The 20686-nt window shown below is 30.7% G+C and overlaps 2 protein-coding genes across 2 annotated transcripts; both read right to left on the bottom strand.

The window, feature by feature from the left end:
• Nucleotides 1-312: 312 nt before the first annotated feature.
• LOC119612532 (battenin) lies at nucleotides 313-7071 on the bottom strand. The gene is given in 8 exon segments (XM_037968342.1): nucleotides 313-967; nucleotides 970-1003; nucleotides 1065-1399; nucleotides 1462-1575; nucleotides 1578-1637; nucleotides 3118-3208; nucleotides 3303-3495; nucleotides 6869-7071. Coding segments are annotated over 7 exon segments (1212 nt in total). The 5' UTR covers nucleotides 3483-3495; nucleotides 6869-7071; the 3' UTR covers nucleotides 313-569.
• Nucleotides 7072-18418: 11347 nt separating this feature from the next.
• LOC119612533 (ionotropic receptor 75a) lies at nucleotides 18419-20167 on the bottom strand. The gene is made up of 5 exons (XM_037968343.1): nucleotides 19933-20167; nucleotides 19735-19871; nucleotides 19060-19669; nucleotides 18726-19006; nucleotides 18419-18668 (listed from the first exon to the last, which is right to left on the bottom strand). The coding sequence occupies exons 1-5, from the start codon at nucleotides 20044-20046 to the stop codon at nucleotides 18419-18421; spliced, it is 1392 nt and encodes a 463-aa protein (XP_037824271.1). The 5' UTR covers nucleotides 20047-20167.
• Nucleotides 20168-20686: the final 519 nt, after the last annotated feature.

Genomic DNA, 20686 nt, shown 5'->3' with positions numbered 1-20686 from the left:
ACTAGAACTGAACTAGAACTGAACTAGAACTGAACTAGAACTGAACTAGAACTGAACTAGAACTGAACTAGAACTGAACTAGAACTGAAACTAGAACTGAACTTGAACTGAATAGAACTGAACTAGAACTGAACTAGAACTGAACTAGAACTTGAACTAGAACGGTACTAGAACTGAACTAGAAGCTGATATTGGAACTTAGCAAAATAATACTCTCAATATTGGCTTCACTTCTTAATACAACAAGGACCACTACTGTTCTTATCTTTTATAAAAGTGAAAGCCTATTTTAAAGGCTTGTAATATATATTGTTTTGTATTTTCTAATTGTTTTTTTTAATTTCACTACATGTTTATTAAATTTTGTTTTCGTCTTTTCGATCATCTTACAACTACGTATTAAATTCTTAACATTTTAACTATAAACCAATTATAGTTAAATTTACATAGATCTTTCCTTTTGGGACAGTCCTTAAAAATTAATGTACACAACAAGCTACATTTAACGTTTTACACATTTAAACTAAATTAAAACTAAATCAATAATTACTAATACTGGCTTGCCGCCTTTACCACGTGACACTTCTCACAGCTGCCGGTAAAGCACAAATGGCATTATGCACTGGAATGGCTAGAAAACCGGCCAAAGCAATACCATACGAATCTGACTGAACCACCATGGCCATGGCAAATTGTCGCCTACCGGGAGGTATTTCCTTAGACATTCTATAGAAGGTATTAACATAGGCACCACCGCCCAACAGACCCTCCCACAAGACAATGACAAACGTAATCCAGATGCTGGGTGTATAGAAGTAGATGACCTCGGTAAGGAAATAGACCACATTGACTAATTGGAACACGGACATTAACCAAATCTTGTCCAATTGGAAGATATTAACCGAGGAGCGGGAGATGAAAACACCAATTTGATAGTCCACATTAAGCCACCTGTATTGAGAAGCCTGTCCAGGAAAGTGTTTTCAAAGAAAACCAATTCAAACTGGAAATAAAGATAAAGATTATAATTAAGCTTATAATTCCTTTAACTAAGGAAACCATACCAATCCTTGATTTATGAAATACTCAAAGAAATACACCAACGCCAAAGGTACCATATATTTGACCAAGTTTTTGATATAGAAAAACTTTTCCTTGAAACCTTGCAGAGGTTTATCGTCTATTATCAGTTCCTCGGTAGATTCTACCGCTGTCACAGGCAAAACAGAAGGTTTCCTCAACAAAATCCAAAATGATAAGGCCTCTATGAAGGGGAATATTAACATTATCAACATGGTATCTCGAGGACTGACATTTAGGGATCTTAAGGTGGCATATGACAGAGAGCCAATAACACCAGCACCCCCAGTACCAGAAGACCAGGTGGACACTACGTTCTGTAAGAAATGTGCAGGAAATTAGAATATGTTTATGATTTATTTTTGAAGAATGAAATTTACTTGTTAAAGTGGGAGGAATAGGCTAGGAATGTTGTTTCTCCTATGCCAGAACTAGCGGAGGTGATAATAACACCCAGTAGGGCCATCCATTCAGCATTGGCGAAACCCACAAAAAGAAACCGGCAGCAGAGAAGAGTACAGCTGTAGCTATGCGAAACTGGAAGAGATAAGAAAAATTGATAAGTTGAAGGACTAGAAGCTGAACTAGTTACTAACTAGAACTGAACTAGACACTGAAATAGAACTGACTAGAACTGAACTAGAACTGAACTAGAACCTGAACTAGATGAACTAGAATGACACTAGAACTGAAACTAGAACTGAACTAGGAACTGAACTAGAACTGAACTAGAACTGACTAGAACAGAACTAGAACTGACTAGAAAACTGAACTAGAACTGAACTAGACTGAACTAGAACTGGAACTAGAACTGACTAGAACTAGAACTGAACTAGAACTGAACTAGAAACTGAACTAGAACTGAACTAGAACAGAACTAGAACTGAACTAGAACTGAACTAGAACTGAACTAGAACTGAACTAGAACTGAACTAGAACTAGAACTAGAACTGAAACTAGAACATGAACTAGAACTGAACTAGAACTGAACTAGAAACTCGAAACTAGAACTGAACTAGAACTGAACTAGAACTTGAACTAGACACTGAACTAGGAACTGAAACTGACTGAACTAGAACTGAACTAGAACTGAACTAGAACGAACTCGAAATGAACTAGAACTGAATAGAACTGAACTAGATGAACTAGAACTGACTAGAACTGAACTAGAACTGACTAGAACTGGAACTAGAACTGAACTAGAACTGAACCGATCTGAACTAGATCTGAACTAGAACTGAACTAGAACTGAAACTAGAACTGAACTAGAACTGAACTAGAACTGAACTAGAACTGAACTAGAACTGAACTAGAACTGAACTAGACTGACTAGAACTGACTAGAACTGAACTAGAACTGAAACTAGACACTGAACTAGAACTGAACTAGAACTGAACTAGAACTGAACTAGAACTGAATAAACTGAACTAGAACTGAACTAGAACTGAACTAGAAACTGAACTAGAACTGAACTAGAACTGAACGAGAACTGAACTAGAACTGAACTAGACTGAACTAGAACTGAACTAGAACTGAACTAGAACTGAACTAGAACTGAACTAGAACTGAAACTAGAACTGACTAGACTGAACTAGAACTGAACTAGAACTGACTAGAACTGAACTAGAACTGAACTAGAACTGAACTAGAACTGAACTAACGAACTATGAACTAGAACTGAACTAGAACTGAACTAGAACTGAACTAGAACTGAACTAGAACTGAACTAGAACTGAACTAGAACTGAACTAGAACTGACTAGAACTAGAAACCTGAACTAGAACTGAACTAGACTGAACTAACTGAACTAGAACTGAACTAGAACTGAACTAAGAAGCTGAACTAAACTGAACTAGAACTTAACTAGAACTGGAATAGAACTGAACTAGAACTGAACTAGCAACTGAATACTAGAACTGAACTAGAACTGAACTAGAACTGAACTAGAACTGAATAGAACTAACTAGAAACTGAACTAGAACAGAGCTTGAACTAAGCTCATTCTTTTCTTAATACTTACTGCACCCAAAACGGAAGAAGGGCATTATTACTTTACAAATAGTGAGGGCAGAATATCAGCCAATAAAATAGCACCCGTTGAAACATATGACATTCTCGACATTACCGCCTTCATTACCAGTTAGAACGATGGTTCCTGGAATTAAAGAAATAGTATATATTAGTTGATCCTTTTTCCCTTTAAAGAATTGATTTGAACTTACATCATGATGAAATTGTCCTATAATATCATGAGCTGCACTTAACATTACCACATAACCATAATTGTTGCATAAACCCAAAATCCAATAGGAGGTTAGATCCCGCCATAAACTCTTATCTTTGCGCAGATTGTGAGCATCAACAGGTGGCGCCACCACCACTTCTTGACTAGTGGAAGCCATTTGGAATTCAAAACTGAAAGGGAGAGATGTTTGAGTTACAGATACTTTATTTACTGAAAATTCTTAATTGGTTACAGTATTCAATTTTAACTGTTGATATTAAAAAACATTATAGTCACGTTTGCTTTTACTAAAAATACCGGCATCAAACTTAATTGCTTTACAAAATATATATTTTTATTTTCTTAATTATTCTGCTAAATTAGTTCGTTTGTTTTTATTAATTTGTAGAAAAACGTGAGCTATCTTGAAACACTATTCTTAAAATATTCTTTTAAATTTAATATTTAAAACAAACTTTTCAATATCTCTCTGAATTAAATTAAAATTCATAATTTATTTAACAACAACAAAAAAAAAATCACACAAAATTTAAAATAGTTTATATGCAAATCACATTTAATCACTAAAGAATAGTAAACACCTTCAATTTGTGAAAAAAAGTATTCAAAATATATTTTGTGCTAAATTAGTCAACAAAAACCCGTGAAATTTAGAATCCATTCAGAATCAACTAAAATTCAATAGAGCGTTGGCTAACGACAATTATTTTGTTAATTTTTGATGCCTTTAAATAAGCTATTTACAGGTAAACAATTTTAATTATTTTTTAGTGCAAAAAACAGATTCAACGGAAGTTTTTTTTCAACATTAAACTAAATTAGTTACGAAAGGGCGTTTAATTACTTTTTACATTAATATATAAAAAAATTATTATTAGAGGGTGTTTAGAATTTTTAATTAGTTTTAGTTATTTAAAGGTGTCTTCAAAGTGTCGTCTAAAGTCAAGTTTAAGGTCTTAGTTACATATTAGGGTCTATAAGGGTGCTTCCGTCAAGCAGTTGCCTCGGCAAAGGTTAAAGGTAATAAATGTTTACTAAATTGTTATGATCTAATCTATAGTCTAGTCTATAGTGTAGTCTATAGTGTAGTCTTTAGTGTAGTCTATAGTGTAGTCTATAGTGTAGTCTATAGTGTAGTCTGTAGTGTAGTCTATAGTGTAGTCTATAGGTAGTCTATTGTGTAGTCTATAGTCTAGTCTATAGTCTAGTCTATAGTCTAGTCTATAGTCTAGTCTATAGTCTAGTCTAGTCTATAGTCTAGTCTATAGTCTAGTCTATAGTCTAGTCTATAGTCTAGTCTATAGTCTAGTCTATAGTCTAGTCTATAGTCTAGTCTATAGTCTAGTCTATAGTCTAGTCTATAGTCTAGTCTATAGTCTAGTCTATAGTCTAGTCTATAGTCTAGTCTATAGTCTAGTCTATAGTCTAGTCTATAGTCTAGTCTATAGTCTAGTCTATAGTCTAGTCTATAGTCTAGTCTATAGTCTAGTCTATAGTCTAGTCTATAGTCTAGTCTAGTAGTCTATAGTCTAGTCTATAGTCTAGTCTATAGTCTAGTCTATAGTCTAGTCTATAGTCTAGTCTATAGTCTAGTCTATAGTCTAGTCTATAGTCTAGTCTATAGTCTAGTCTATAGTCTAGTCTATAGTCTAGTCTATAGTCTAGTCTATAGTCTAGTCTATAGTCTAGTCTATAGTCTAGTCTATAGTCTAGTCTAGTCTAGTCTATAGTCTAGTCTATAGTCTAGTCTATAGTCTAGTCTATAGTCTAGTCTATAGTCTAGTCTATAGTCTAGTCTATAGTCTAGTCTATAGTCTAGTCTATAGTCAGTCTATAGTCTAGTCCATAGTCTAGTCTATAGTCTAGTCTATAGTCTAGTCTATAGTCTAGTCTATAGTCTAGTCTATAGTCTAGTCTATAGTCTAGTCTATAGTCTAGTCTATAGTCTAGTCTATAGTCTAGTCTATAGTCTAGTCTATAGTCTAGTCTATAGTCTAGTCTATAGTCTAGTCTATAGTCTAGTCTATAGTCTAGTCTATAGTCTAGTCTATAGTCTAGTCTATAGTCTAGTCTATAGTCTAGTCTATAGTCTAGTCTATAGTCTAGTCTATAGTCTAGTCTATAGTCTAGTCTATAGTCTAGTCTATAGTCTAGTCTATAGTCTAGTCTATAGTCTAGTCTATAGTCTAGTCTATAGTCTAGTCTATAGTCTAGTCTATAGTCTAGTCTATAGTCTAGTCTATAGTCTAGTCTATAGTCTAGTCTATAGTCTAGTCTATAGTCTAGTCTATAGTCTAGTCTATAGTCTAGTCTATAGTCTAGTCTATAGTCTAGTCTATAGTCTAGTATAGTCTAGTCTATAGTCTAGTCTATAGTCTAGTCTATAGTCTAGTCTATAGTCTAGTCTATAGTCTAGTCTATAGTCTAGTCTATAGTCTAGTCTATAGTCTAGTCTATAGTCTAGTCTATAGTCTAGTCTATAGTCTAGTCTATAGTCTAGTCTATAGTCTAGTCTATAGTCTAGTCTATAGTCTAGTCTATAGTCTAGTCTATAGTCTAGTCTATAGTCTAGTCTATAGTCTAGTCTATAGTTGTCTAAGTCTAGTATAGACTCTGTTCTATATTTAGTTATAGTCTAGTCTATAGCCTATAGTCTGGTCTATAGTCTAGTCTATAGTCTAGTCTATAGTCTAGTCTATAGTCTAGTCTATAGTCTAGTCTATAGTCTAGTCTATAGTCTAGTCTATAGTCTAGTATAGTCTATAGTCTAGTTAGTCTAGTATATAGTCTAGTCTATAGTCTAGTTATAGTCTAGTCTATAGTCTAGTCTATAGTCTAGTCTATAGTCTAGTCTATAGTCTAGTCTATAGTCTAGTCTAGTCTATAGTCTAGTCTATAGTCTAGTATAGTCTAGTCTATAGTCTAGTTTATAGTCTAGTCTATAGTCTAGTTATAGTCTAGTAATAGTCTAGTCTATAGTCTAGTCTATAGTCTAGTCTATAGTCTAGTCTATAGTCTAGTCTATAGTCTAGTCTATAGTCTAGTCTATAGTCTAATCTATAGTCTAGTCTATAGTCAAATCTATAGTCTAGTCTATAGTCTTGTCTAAAGTCTAGTATAGACTCTGTTCTATAGTTTAGTTTATAGTCTAGTCTATAGTCTGGTCTATAGTCTGGTCTATAGTCTGGTCTATAGTCTAGTCTATAGTATTGTCTTAAGTCTAGTATATAGTCTATTCTATAGTTTAGTCTATAGTCTAGTGTATGGTCTATTTATTATTATTATTATTATTATTATTATTATTATTATTATTATTATTATTATTATTTCCAACTTTTCTTTATAATTGGGTATAATTCTTCTACTAGTTCCATTGTTACTTTTTTGTTATTTTTATTTTTTAAATCTTGACCTTTTTATTTTAAAAATTTTATGTTTTTGCCCGTATTTCTTTCTTTTGTTTTATTTTACTTTTTTAAAAGATATTAAAATTATAAACAATGGTATATTTAGACTTTAAACAATTCAAGTCTTATCACTCACTTTATTTATTAATTGCACCAAAAATAAACAAAACACTTGTATCTTTTATAACTTGTAGTTAAAATTTTATTTTGTCGTTTTTTAAAATTAAACGCACTTTTTAAAAATTGTATTCACGCGTTAGTTTTGATTTTTTTTTTTTTTCAAAATATTTTCTTTTGTTGTGTATTGTAGATCAACAACACACAACCAACTCAAACGAGTCACAATAGTAACTGAAATTTATTATTAATTAACATTTAGTTAATATACTACACATGAAAATGAGCCAACAGATCTTGCTCACTAAAATTAAAAACAAAGTACTCACTCTCTCTCTCTCTCTTCTCTCTCTCTTTCTCTCGCTGTTTGCTTTATCAGTAGTTCAGTAGCATTGATTTCAATTAATATTTTTTTTTCTTAATTAATACATATTATTGCTAACTAACCTTTATTTAAAAACATTTGTTCTAGTTTTTTTATTAATGTGGAAAATATTTTATTTAAATAATATTTTTAGTAATAAAATGGCTTAAAGCCAAAATTTCTTTAAAGTCTCTCATTTTGGCTTGCATTTACTCATTTAGGGGGTCAATCTTTCAAAGAGAGCGTCTTAAGAAAAAGGAAATTTTGTTTCAAAAGATCTCTAGTAAAACCTCCCACGAAAAACATCTGTTCATGTAACTCGTTTTTTACAACCTCTTTATTATTGTTTACCTTTTGTTGTTGTATTCTATTACATACTTTCTTTAAAAGAGAATTTAGAGAGAAATTAAGCAAGGGAAATTTGGAAAAATTTTGAACTCAAGTTAATCCGTGCTTCTTCTTTGCTGTAAATAAATCTCTTTTGAAACTGGTTTCTACTCTCTCTCAGATTATAAATGTTTACATTTTGTTGTAGTTTGAACTCGCTTTCTACCTGTGTGATGTGCACCAAGGATGGAAAATTCAGTAATATGAAACTTCAATAGTCTAGCCTGTAGTTTAATCTAGTCTATAGTCTAGTTTATAGTCTAGTCTATAGTCTAGTTTATAGTCTAGTCTATAGTCTAGTCTATAGTCTAGTCTATAGTCTAGTCTATAGTCTAGTCTATGGTCTAGTCTATAGTCTAGTCAATAGTCTAGTCTATAGTCTAGTCTATAGTCTAGTCTATAGTCTAGTCTATAGTCTAGTCTACAGTCTAGTCTATAGTCTAGTCTTAGTCTATAGTCTAGTCTATAGTCTAGTCTATAGTCTAGGTCTATAGTCTAGTCAATAGTCTAGTCTATAGTCTAGTCTATAGTCTAGTCTATAGTCTAGTCTATAGTCTAGTCTATAGTCTAGTCTATAGTCTAGTCTATAGTCTAGTCTATAGTCTAGTCTATAGTCTAGTCTATAGTCTAGTCTATAGTCTAGTCTATAGTCTAGTCTATAGTCTAGTCTATAGTCTAGTCTATAGTCTAGTCTATAGTCTAGTCTATAGTCTAGTCTATAGTTCTAGTCTATAGTCTAGTCTATAGTCTAGTCTATAGTCTAGTATAGCCTAGTCTATAGTCTGTCTATAGCCTAGTCTATGTAGTCATATGTCTAGTCTCATAGTCTAGTCTATAGTCTAGTCTATAGTCTAGTCTATAGTCTAGTCTATTAGTCTAGTCTATAGTCTAGTCTATAGTCTAGTCCTATAGTCGATCTATAGTCTAGTCTATAGTCTAGTCTATAGTCTAGTCTATAGTCTAGTCTATAGTCTAGTCTATAGTCTAGTCTATGTCTAGTCTATAGTCTAGTCTATGGTCTAGTCTATAGTCTAGTCTATAGTCTAGTCTATAGTCTAGTCTATAGTCTAGTCTATAGTCTAGTCTATAGTCTAGTCTATAGTCTAGAGTATAGTCTAGTCTATAGTCTAGTCTGTAGTCTGGTCTATAGTCTGTCTATAGTTTAGTCTATAGTCTAGTTATTGTCTAGTCTATAGTCTAGTCTATTGTCTAGTCTATAGTCTAGTCTATTGTCTAGTCTATTGTCTAGTCTATAGTCTAGTCTATAGTCTAGTCTTCAGACTTGTCTTGTCTAGTATATAGTGTTGACTCTAGTCTAGACTATAGTATGGTATATAGTCTAGATTATAGTCTATTGTCTAGTCTATAGTCTAGTCAATAGTCTAGTCTATAGTCTAGTCTATAGTCTAGTCTAGTCTAGTCTATAGTCTAGTTTATAGTCTAGTCTATAGTCTAGTCTATAGTCTAGTCTATAGTCTAGTTTATAGTCTAGTCTATAGTCTAGTATAGTGTAGACTCTAGTCTAGACTATAGTTTAGTCTATAGTCTAGTCTATAGTCTAGTCTATAGTCTAGTCTATAGTCTAGTCTATAGTCTAGTCTATAGTCTAGTCTATAATCTAGTCTATAGTCTAGTCTATAGTCTAGTCTATATTCTAGTCTATAGTCTAGTATATAGTCTAGTCTAGCGTCTATAGTCTAGTCTATAGTCTAGTCTATAGTCTAGTCTATAGTCTAGTCTATAGTCTAGTCTATCGTCTAGTCTATAGTCTAGTCTATAGTCTAGTCTATAGTCTAGTCTATAGTCTAGTCTATAGTCTAGTCTATAGTCTAGTCTATAGTCTAGTCTATAGTCTAGTCTATAGTCTAGTCTATAGTCTAGTCTATAGTCTAGTCTATAGTCTAGTCTATAGTCTAGTCTATAGTCTAGTCTATAGTCTAGTCTATAGTCTAGTCTATAGTCTAGTCTATAGCCTAGCCTATAGTCAATTGTCTGACCAATAGTCTTCTTATGTTGATTTAAGTTGATACTATTTCAAAGTTTTGTTTTCCATCCCTGATATGTACTGCAATTAGTGTGTAAGTGCGTTGCTTGAGCATATTAACTTGTGTTTTGTTGTTGTTGTACTGTGAAGATGTGTTACATTGTTTTGTTGTTGCTTTTATTACATTGTCATATTAATGCCTGTTATTACTTGTACACTTAAAGAAATTTCTTGAAAACTTTGCAATAATTTCTATATAATTGCAATTCTTATCATAAAACAACACTTGTAAATCAGTTTTTAAGATAAAAATTTTTAAATAAATAATAAAATTGAAACTTAATTTTATTTATTTAATTCATTATTTTAAAGTGTTTGATTAATTTATAATAATTTCAAAGATAATAAAAAGCGTTAGTATTATTTTTTACTTTAAATAAAAAAAACAATTAAATTTAATCTGACATTAAGTTTAGTATACAAAATTTCAATAAATTTATATGTTTTATTGATTTGCGTAAATAAAATAACAACTTGTAAGCAAATAATCTAATCTTTTAATAAAACTTTTATGTTTGTAACAAAACACAATTATAATCGAAAACTATAAAAAATCTTGATTAAAAAGTCGTTAACATTTGAAATAAAATTTAGCACAAAATTTATAATTATAGCTTGGTAACATGAACAAATAGTTGATCAAGTAATTAAAGCAAAAGTTTATTTTGAGACTCTATGGTCTTCCCGTTATTAAGGTTGACCTTTTTTCATACTAAATCCTGAAAGATTTATCTGTTTTCTATTAATGCTAAAAATCTTGTAAAAATAACTTTTTTATAGTAAAAGTTATAATTAATTAAAAATATAAATATTTTAAAACTAACAGTACGTATGATTGATATTAATTATGGAGTAAAATTCTTTAAAATTCAAAAACTTTTTATATAAAATAAGTATTTATGAAATTTAAAAAGAGTTTAATAGACAACATTTTAAAGTATTTGAAAAGTCATAAAAAAATTTTATCATTCTGCTAAAAATGTTAGAAAATTAGAAGAATATATTATTTTTGTTTAACATTTTAAAATATATTTTTTTTTTTTAACTTTTCTGTTTTAAACTTTTCTATTTAATTTTTTTAATTTATTTTGCTGTCTGTCAAAACCAAAACTTCATAAATACAAAATTTAACACTTTTTTGGTCGTTCAAAGATTTATTATGCATATATGGCCAAATGTTGGGCTTATCTTTGTCATAAAACTCACAGTTTATGACAAGTATTTAGGCAGTTTGTGTGATAATTTAATAAATATTTATACATTTTATAGTCCAAGCTAGATAACATTTTTAAAAACATTTCTAAGATGTTAGGAATTGAGGAACAGTGGGTGAGAAAAGTAAAAGTACATATATTAAAAAATATACAAATTTGATTATTAATCAATAAATTTAAATTTATAGTAAATTGATAGACAAGATTAGACTAGACTATAGACTAGACTGTAGACTAGACTATAGACTAGACTGTTGACTAGACTATAGACTAGACTATAGACTAGACTGTAGACTAGACTATAGACTAGACTATAGACTAGACTATAGACTAGACTATAGACTAGACTATAGACTAGACTATAGACTAGACTATAGACTAGACTATAGACTAGACTATAGACTAGACTATAGACTAGACTATAGACTAGACTATAGACTAGACTATAGACTACACTATAGACTAGACTATAGACTACACTATAGACTAGACTATAGGTAGACTATAGACTAGACTATAGACTAGACTATAGACTAGACTATAGACTAGACTATAGACTAGACTATAGACTAGACTATAGACTAGACTATAGACTAGACTATAGACTAGATTATAGACTAGGCTATAGTTAGTTATAGTAGTTAGTTGTTATTTAGTTAGTTAGTTAGTTAGTTAGTAGTAGACAGTAGTTAGTTAGTTAGTTAGTTAGTTAGTTAGTTAGTTAGTTAGTTAGTTAGTTAGTTAGTAGTTAGTTAGTTAGTTAGTTAGTTAGTTAGTAGTTAGTTAGTTAGTTAGTTAGTTAGTTAGTTAGTTAGTTAGTTAGTTAGTTAGTTAGTTAGTAGTAGTTAGTAGTTTAGTTAGTAGTTAGTTAGTTAGTTAGTTAGTTAGTTAGTTAGTTAGTTAGTAGTTAGTTAGTTAGTAGTTAGTTAGTTAGTTAGTTAGTTAGTTAGTAGTTAGTTAGTTAGTTAGTTAGTTAGTTAGTTAGTTAGTTAGTTAGTTAGTTAGTAGTTAGTTAGTTAGTTAGTTAGTTAGTTAGTTAGTTAGTTAGTTAGTTAGTTAGTTAGTTAGTTAGTTAGTTAGTAGTTAGTTAGTTAGTTAGTAGTTAGTTAGTAGTTAGTTAGTTAGTTAGTTAGTTAGTTAGTTAGTTAGTTAGTTAGTTAGTTAGTTAGTTAGTAGTTAGTTAGTTAGTTAGTTAGTTAGTTAGTTAGTTAGTTAGTAGTTAGTTAGTTAGTTAGTTAGTTAGTTAGTTAGTTAGTTAGTTAGTTAGTTAGTTAGTTAGTTAGTTAGTTAGTTAGTTAGTTAGTTAGTTAGTTAGTTAGTTAGTTAGTTAGTTAGTAGTTAGTTAGTAGTTAGTTAGTTAGTTAGTAGTTAGTTAGTTAGTAGTTAGTTAGTTAGTTAGTTAGTTAGTTAGTTAGTAGTTAGTTAGTTAGGTAGTTAGTTAGTAGTTAGTTAGTTAGTTAGTTAGTTAGTTAGTTAGTTAGTTAGTTAGTTAGTTAGTTAGTTAGTTAGTTAGTTAGTTAGTTAGTAGTTAGTTAGTTAGTTAGTAGTTAGTTAGTTAGTTAGTTAGTTAGTTCGTTAGTAGTTAGTTTAGTTAGTTAGTTAGTAGTTAGTTAGTTAGTTAGTTAGTTAGTAGTTAGTTAGTAGTTAGTTAGTTAGTTAGTTAGTTAGTTAGTTAGTTAGTTAGTTAGTTAGTTAGTTAGTTAGTTAGTTAGTTAGTTAGTTAGTTAGTTAGTTAGTTAGTTAGTTAGTAGTTAGTTAGTTAGTTAGTTAGTTAGTTAGTTAGTTAGTTAGACTTAAGTACAACATCGTTTTCTTCAATAAAAGCTTCGATAAGATATTTTTAAATAAATACAAATTATTTTTAAAAAGTCTACAAGTTTGTTAATAATCAAGCAATTTAATCAATCAATTCATGGACTAAATAAAACGCTAAAAAACGTGCTAACAAAATCACGCGATTTTGTTGTTCTTTACAAATTTAAAAATAACCAAATTGATTAAAATTTTTATATAAAAAAGTACAAAGTCTAACAAACGTTTGATCGCACCCAAACAGTGAACACGCCCCTTGGAAATTATGTTCAAAACAAGATCATGATGATCTTTTGTTCATTCATTGAATTTAAATACTTTTCACACAATTGCAGTAAACAAATTTATAAAAAAGAAATTTAAACTTTTAAGTTTCTTTTAAAAGAAAAAAGTTTCCATTTGCTTCAAAACTATCAGTTACAATATTGTTTTCTTTTAATTAATTAACATGATCATGACGCCTTTAACTGGTGGAAAATTTTTTCTATTTATGCCTCCTGTTTTTATAATTTTGTTTTTATTTTTCTTTGTTACGCAAATTAAGTTTTTATTGAATTTCTTAATTTCTTTTAGTGACATCAATTAAATAAAGAAATCAATGACCACTTGTTGCTGGGCTGAGAAGGCTGCAACAAGAAACGCAAAAAATTCCTCAGTCTGTAAATCACTAATTGTTTTTAATTATTTGTTATTGTGATAGATTTTTTTAAATTGTTTATTTTTCACTCGTGCTTTTAAAAAACGTGTAAATTTTAGGGGGTAAATACCAGCTGCGAAAGAAAAATAAAGGAAATGTTTACGCTAGAAAAAGTTTAAAAGTCAAGTAAATAAAAAATTTTTAAATAAAATATAGAAAAAAAAAAACAGAAAATGGGATTTTCTATAAAAAATACTTTCAAGAATTCGCATCAAGAAAAGTCCCCATAAAACTAATTACATAAAAAACTCTTTAAAAAATCATAAATAAAGAAAATAGTCCCGTTTTTGCAATGAGAAAATCTACAAAAATTATCTTAACAACAAAAATCCCTACTATTAAATTTAAAAAAAAAACATTAAAATTAATCAATAATATTCAGCTTTTATTCAAATTCATTTCAACATATTTCTCAGTTTTTAGATATTTTTAAATGTTGTCTTTTGAAATCCTTTTAAATTTTAGAAACATTCTTTACACATAAAATGTTATAGAATTTTTAACAACTTTACTGTTTAATTAATATCAATCATACGTACTGGAGATTTTCAAATGAATAAACAAGTTTAAATAGACGCAATTTCTTCAATAATAAAACTGTACGTGTTATTATTTACCAAACTGTAAACTATATTAAAGACTAGACTATAGACTAGATTATAGACTGGACTATAGACTAGACTATAGACTCGACTACAGACTAGACTATAGACTAGACTATAGACTTGACTATAAACTCGACTATAGACTAGACTATAAACTAGACTATAGACTAGACTATAGACTAGACTATAGACTAGACTATAGACTAGACTATAAACTAGACTATAGACTAGACTATAGACTAGACTATAGACTAGACTATAGACTAGACTATAGACTAGACTATAGACTAGACTATAGACTAGACTATAGACTAGACTATAGACTAGACTATAGACTAGACTATAGACTAGACTATAGACTAGACTATAGACTAGACTATAGACTAGACTATAGACATAGACTAGACTATAGACTAGACTATAGACTAGACTATAGACTAGACTATAGACTAGACTATAGACTAGACTATAGACTAGACTATAGATAGACATAGACTAGACTATAGACTAGACTATAGAGACTAGACTATAGACTAGACTATAGACTAGACTATAGACTAACTATAGACTAGACTATAGACTAGACTATAGACTAGACTATAGACTAGACTATAGACTAGACTATAAGACTAGACTATAGACTAGACTATAGACTAGACTATAGACTAGACTATAGACTAGACTATAGACTAGACTATAGACTAGACTATAGACTAGACTATAGACTAGACTATAGACTAGACTATAGACTAGACTATAGACTAGACTATAGACTAGACTATAGACTAGACTATAGACTAGACTATAGACTAGACTATAGACTAGAATAGACTAGACTATAGACTAGACTATAGACTAGACTATAGACTAGACTATAGACTAGACTATAGACTAGACTATAGACTAGACTATAGACTAGACTATAGACTAGACTATAGACTAGACTATAGACTAGACTATAGACTAGACTATAGACTAGACTATAGACTAGACTATAGACTAGACTATAGACTAGACTATAGACTAGACTATAGACTAGACTATAGACTAGACTATAGACTAGACTATAGACTAGACTATAGACTAGACTATAGACTAGACTATAGACTAGACTATAGACTAGACTATAGACTAGACTATAGACTAGACTATAGACTAGACTATAGACTAGACTATAGACTAGACTATAGACTAGACTATAGACTAGACTATAGACTAGACTATAGACTAGACTATAGACTAGACTATAGACTAGACTATAGACTAGACTATAGACTAGACTATAGACTAGACTATAGACTAGACTATAGACTAGACTATAGACTATAGACTAGACTAGACTAGACTAGACTATAGACTAGACTATAGACTTGACTATAGACTAAACCATAGACTAGATCATAGACTAGACCATAGACAATAGACTAGACTGTAAATTAATCGATAGCTGTTCGGTACAGTTGTAGTATTGTCTGTGGAGTAGTCCTTCATTTGAACATTTTTATCATTTTCCTTTAAATTGCTTTTTCTTTAAAATGTATTTATTGTTTCCTGCTCTCTTTCCTTTTTTGACCCCTAAAAATATGTACTTTATTTTCCATTATTTTTAAAGGAGTTTTTTTTACCGTTACCAACTTTATCATAATCTATACATTTACACCTCTTAAAAAGTCATTTGCATTTACTGGTAACGGTTACCAAAAATATGTAAAATCCTTTGAATACAAATGTTTTTAAATCCTTAGAAATTACCAACAACAAATGGAAAAGAATTGCAAATAAAAAGTAATACAAAAATTATACCAGAAAAATCAAAAGCGTTAAATGCAATTTTTTTGTAGTAAAAATCGTAAAGTTTTTAATAAACAACGACTTTAAAATGATTTACAGCAACAGGATATAAAGACGCCATGTTGGAATTTTAAATATCACTATAATGACTTCCTCTCTAACACTTTGTTATTGTAGGTAAATTATAATAATAATGAAGCTAATTAGGGAAGTAATAACAAAAACATTTAGAAGTCAAAGTTTTGTTTAAGAAGTAATTAAAGAGAAAGGGAGAGAGCACTACTTAGTGTGCGTGTGTGTTTGTTTACCTTTTGTAACGAGAGAATAACGTTAATATGGCGACAAAGGTATTTGATGCTAAGTTTTTTTGGAGGATAACTTACATATACATATAAATCATGCATGAATATCGAATGTATGTTCTAGATAGTTGAATCAATTAAAGGATTGGGAAGAGGGTGGTGGGGTGGCAGGTGTGTTGGTAGTGAGTATGTTGTTTGTTTACAATTTGAAAGGAGCTTTCTGTTAATATGATGGCAAAGTTAAAGATGAAAGTGTAATCGATTTGTGGAAGTAAATAAAGCGATAATTTCAAAGATATGTGTATGTAATTATAAAGTAAACGTAAATGTTTTACATAATTGAGAGTAAGGTAAACAATGTAGAAAAGGTAATAAATAAAAAAAAACCTACATGCAAAGATAATTTAAAGTGTTTGGAATCAATAATAATCAAGGTTCCTTAAGCAAAAGTTCCAGTTTCGGAAGATAATTTAATAAAATTTATTTTCAAATGTTACCTATCTATCAACTAACTTTTTACACCACCTTGGACTTTAGTTCGAAAAGAAAAATACAAATAAATTTACAAAAAATCCCTTTACAAAATTCAAGCATTGCGGCTTTTTTCTTTGGGTGGAGGTTATGGACAATGGCCAAAAGGTGTTTTGAAAGTAATATATTCACAATTAAAATGTTTTTTTTTTTTTTTTTGACAAAAACTTGTTAAGGTCACTAAATTTATTGGAATATCTGGTTTATCTTTATTTAACATTGTTGATATGAGAAGTAAAAGCTTTTTTTAAAGAAAAATATTATTTCTAAAGACTACTTTAATAATTTATTTATAAATTTATAAATCGAATTTTTATCTAATTAAATAAAATTTTCTATTTTTTTCAGACTAATTTATCCATGGATTATCGCTTTGTGTACGAGCTGGACATGTCAGTAAGTAAAATTTTAAAAGCTTATCTTCTAATCTACTACCTAAGCAATAACCCTTAGTTACAAAAACTTAATCAAAATAATTTAGGATTTAAAACAAAACTATAGTCTTATTTGGCTGTTTATGCACTGGTTATCACAGTAAAAAAGACCAGAAAAATCTTGTCTTATATATTCTATAGTCTAGTCTATAGTCTAGTCTATAGTCTAGTCTATAGTCTAGTCTATAGTCTAGTCTATAGTCCAGTCTATAGTCTAGGACTATAGTCTAGTCTATAGTCTAGTCTATAGTCTAGTCAGTAGTAGTCTAGTCTATAGTCTAGTCTATAGTCTAGTCTATAGTCTAGTCTATAGTCTAGTCTATAGTCTAGTCTATAGTCTAGTCTATAGTCTAGTCTATAGTCTAGTCTATAGTCTAGTCTATAGTCTAGTCTATAGTCTAGTCTATAGTCTAGTCTATAGTCTAGTCTATAGTCTAGTCTATAGTCTAGTCTATAGTATATTCTATAGTCTAGTCTATAGTCTAGTCTATAGTATATTCTATAGTCTAGTCTATAGTCTAGTCTATAGTCTAGTCTATAGTCTAGTCTATAGTCTAGTCTATAGTCTAGTCTATAGTCTAGTCTATAGTCTAGTCTATAGTCTAGTCTATAGTCTAGTCTATAGTCTAGTCTATAGTCTAGTCTATAGTAGTCTATAGTCTAGTCTATAGTCTAGTCTATAGTCTAGTCTATAGTCTAGTCTATAGTCTAGTCTATAGTCTAGTCTATAGTCTAGTCTATAGTCTAGTCTATAGTCTAGTCTATAGTCTAGTCTATAGTCTAGTCTATAGTCTAGTCTAGTCTAGTCTATAGTCTAGTCTAGTCTAGTCTAGTCTATAGTCTAGTCTATAGTCTAGTCTATAGTCTAGTCTATAGTCTAGTCTATAGTCTAGTCTATAGTCTAGTCTATAGTCTAGTCTATAGTCTAGTCAATAGTAGTCTAGTCTATAGTCTAGTCTATAGTCTAGTCTATAGTCTAGTCTATAGTCTAGTCTATAGTCTAGTCTATAGTCTAGTCTATAGTCTAGTCTATAGTCTAGTCTATAGTCTAGTCTATAGTCTAGTCTATAGTCTAGTCTATAGTGTAGTCTATAGTCTAGTCTATAGTCTAGTCTTTAGTCTAGTCTATAGTCTAGACTATTAGTCAATAGTCTACTCTATTCCATAGTCTATAGTCGACTGTCCAGTCTATTGTCTAATTTATAGCCTAGTCTATAGTTATTCACTTAGGTGCTTAATTTAAACAACTTTTCGATTTTTTTAACGCGTGCTTTAATGTGCTTTTTAAAATCTTTAATACTACTAAAGTGCTACAAAAATCTGGGTGCCTATTAATATTTTCAATATCCAATAACTTTTTGGAAAATCTTTTAAGACTTCCTTCGCCTTCACTCATATTCCGTTATATCTCCCCAATCGCGGTTTTTGTATTTTTTATCAAATTTATACCACACAATTTCCAGCATCATTAAGATCAATACCAATATATAAGCCACTACCAGCATAATAAACAAGGGTGCAGTGTATTCCAAACCCACTTGAACCAAAAAACTGCTCGATAAATAACAATTCAATCTTCTCTTCACCCACTGGCGGTAATAGCGTCTATAGACACCCGATTCCATAATGCGCATCTGTCTGCAAATATAGACTATTCAAATAAGATTCCTATCTAGTTAAATCTAGTTTGTATACTTTAATTTGACAATTTCCCTGTACGAAGAGTTCCTGGGCAAATGCTGGTACAAAGGCTGTTCCGGTCTGAAGGGTATTTCATTGAGATCACAAATTTCTTCGCCTGTATAGGAATTTTCTATTAAACCATAACCGGAAAAAGCATCTATAACAAAAACATAACCGGGTTCTTTACGCACTCTTTGCAGTCCTTTTTCGACGCTCATCCAAACGCTATTGGGATTGGACTTGGAATCGATTTTATTGTGTACAAATCTTTTAATTTCGGGTAAAGTTGAGAACTGGGGAACAGAATTAATGTAGAAGTTGTCAATACAAGATGTTTGCCACTTACATTCAAATACGACTTAGTGTAGGGTATAGGTTCCAGGCCCACCTCCAAATTACTATCGGCCAACTGAGCCACCGTCTTTATGTTCGATTTAACCGGGGAACCCAATAGTATAGCCACCACTATGGAGGTATAATAATTATATATAATAAAAGTCAATAAGGACAAAGTTATGAAAGCTATGCGTCCACCCATGGAACTGGGTATTAGAAAACTACCCTGATAACAGGCGGAACCAAACGAAATCAAACAGGTGGTGAGCAATGAGGGCACAAAACCCAACACAGCCTTCATTTGATGATATTCGACAAAAAATGTCAACCACAATAGAAAAGCAATTAATATAAGCATGGCACCAAATAAGACCCATACCCGCAAAGAAAAGGGTTCAAGGAATACGGCGCTCTGTATGCCAGCATTAAGGGGCGTACGAAAAATGCAAACATGACGAAAAGTACCTAATTCCATGATGGCCTGTACATACTTGAAACGATTTTTAGTGGCTAGAAAAGGCGATGAAGCGAGATCGGCCGAGTTCTCTATACCTATAGCACCAATGCAACCACCATTGACCTCCGTACGACTCCAAGCACTGGTGAAATTGTAACGAAAGCTGAAAAGAGTTTAAACAATTGATTTTTGAATTGCAGTTAATATTCTCCAGATTTCTCTTCTTACTCGCATTCCAGATTTTCTTTCAAAATCATCAAGTATTGAAAACCAAATTTGGCTATGCCATCAATATGTTTATCTTTAGTGGAACTTAAATGAGCCAAAAGTTCATTTTGCGGGGCCGTTAAGGGAATGGCGGTGACCTTTATTTTTTTAAATAAATTCGATATTAATATATAATTTCAATATCAAAATTATACCCACCACTGTAGATACTCTCATGGTAAGATCTCTTAAATACCAACGATGTTCATACTTGGATCTTTGATATAAAGAGGATAAATATTGTTTCACAAGACATTGCTCTCGAGAGCACATTAACTCTCGATCTAGGGTCACATTCAATTTGCCCCCCAAAGAATAACCATTATTATAAACATCATATAAAATATAAGAAGAATTTTTAGCAGTATTTAAAAATCTCGCATTAGGCTGGACCAGAGTAACATCAGCATCTACCGATAAATGGAAATGTTTAAAAAGATCCCTAAAATTGTCTAAATCCCCCGATGAATCATAAATTAGCCAATGGAATTGATGTTTAAATAATTTTTCCTTGCTGGCCTAAAATAACGGCAAAATATCTAGAAACTATTTCTTAAGTTCAAAAATCGTTTACCTTTCGCAATATATCCTCCGATTTCAAACAATTCATATCAAAATAAATGGCCACATGAGGATTTTCATGCGATAAAATACGTCCCTCTAAATCGCCTTCCAATTTTAGCTGATTTATGGGCCACATTTGTATAAATAAATTATCATTCATGGCCCGGCTGGAGAAGTGGAATTGGGCTGCAAAAGATTTTTTTGAATTTCTTATTACATAATCAAAAAAAATTACTGACTTTCCAGATCCCAACAGTGCAAAACAAACAACCATTTTATATGGTTCTGCAGAAAATTATATAAAATCAGATTAATTAAAGGAAAATTAACCATTTTTGAAAATTTAGAA

Source organism: Lucilia sericata, unplaced genomic scaffold, assembly GCF_015586225.1.
Source record: "Lucilia sericata isolate MDLA Ls3-8-SP2 unplaced genomic scaffold, ASM1558622v1 Contig001728F_arrow, whole genome shotgun sequence".
NCBI classification, from domain to species: Eukaryota; Metazoa; Arthropoda; class Insecta; order Diptera; family Calliphoridae; genus Lucilia; species Lucilia sericata.
The sequence above is the reverse complement of the archived record's forward strand: the minus strand, read 5'-3'. Positions and strand labels throughout refer to the sequence as shown.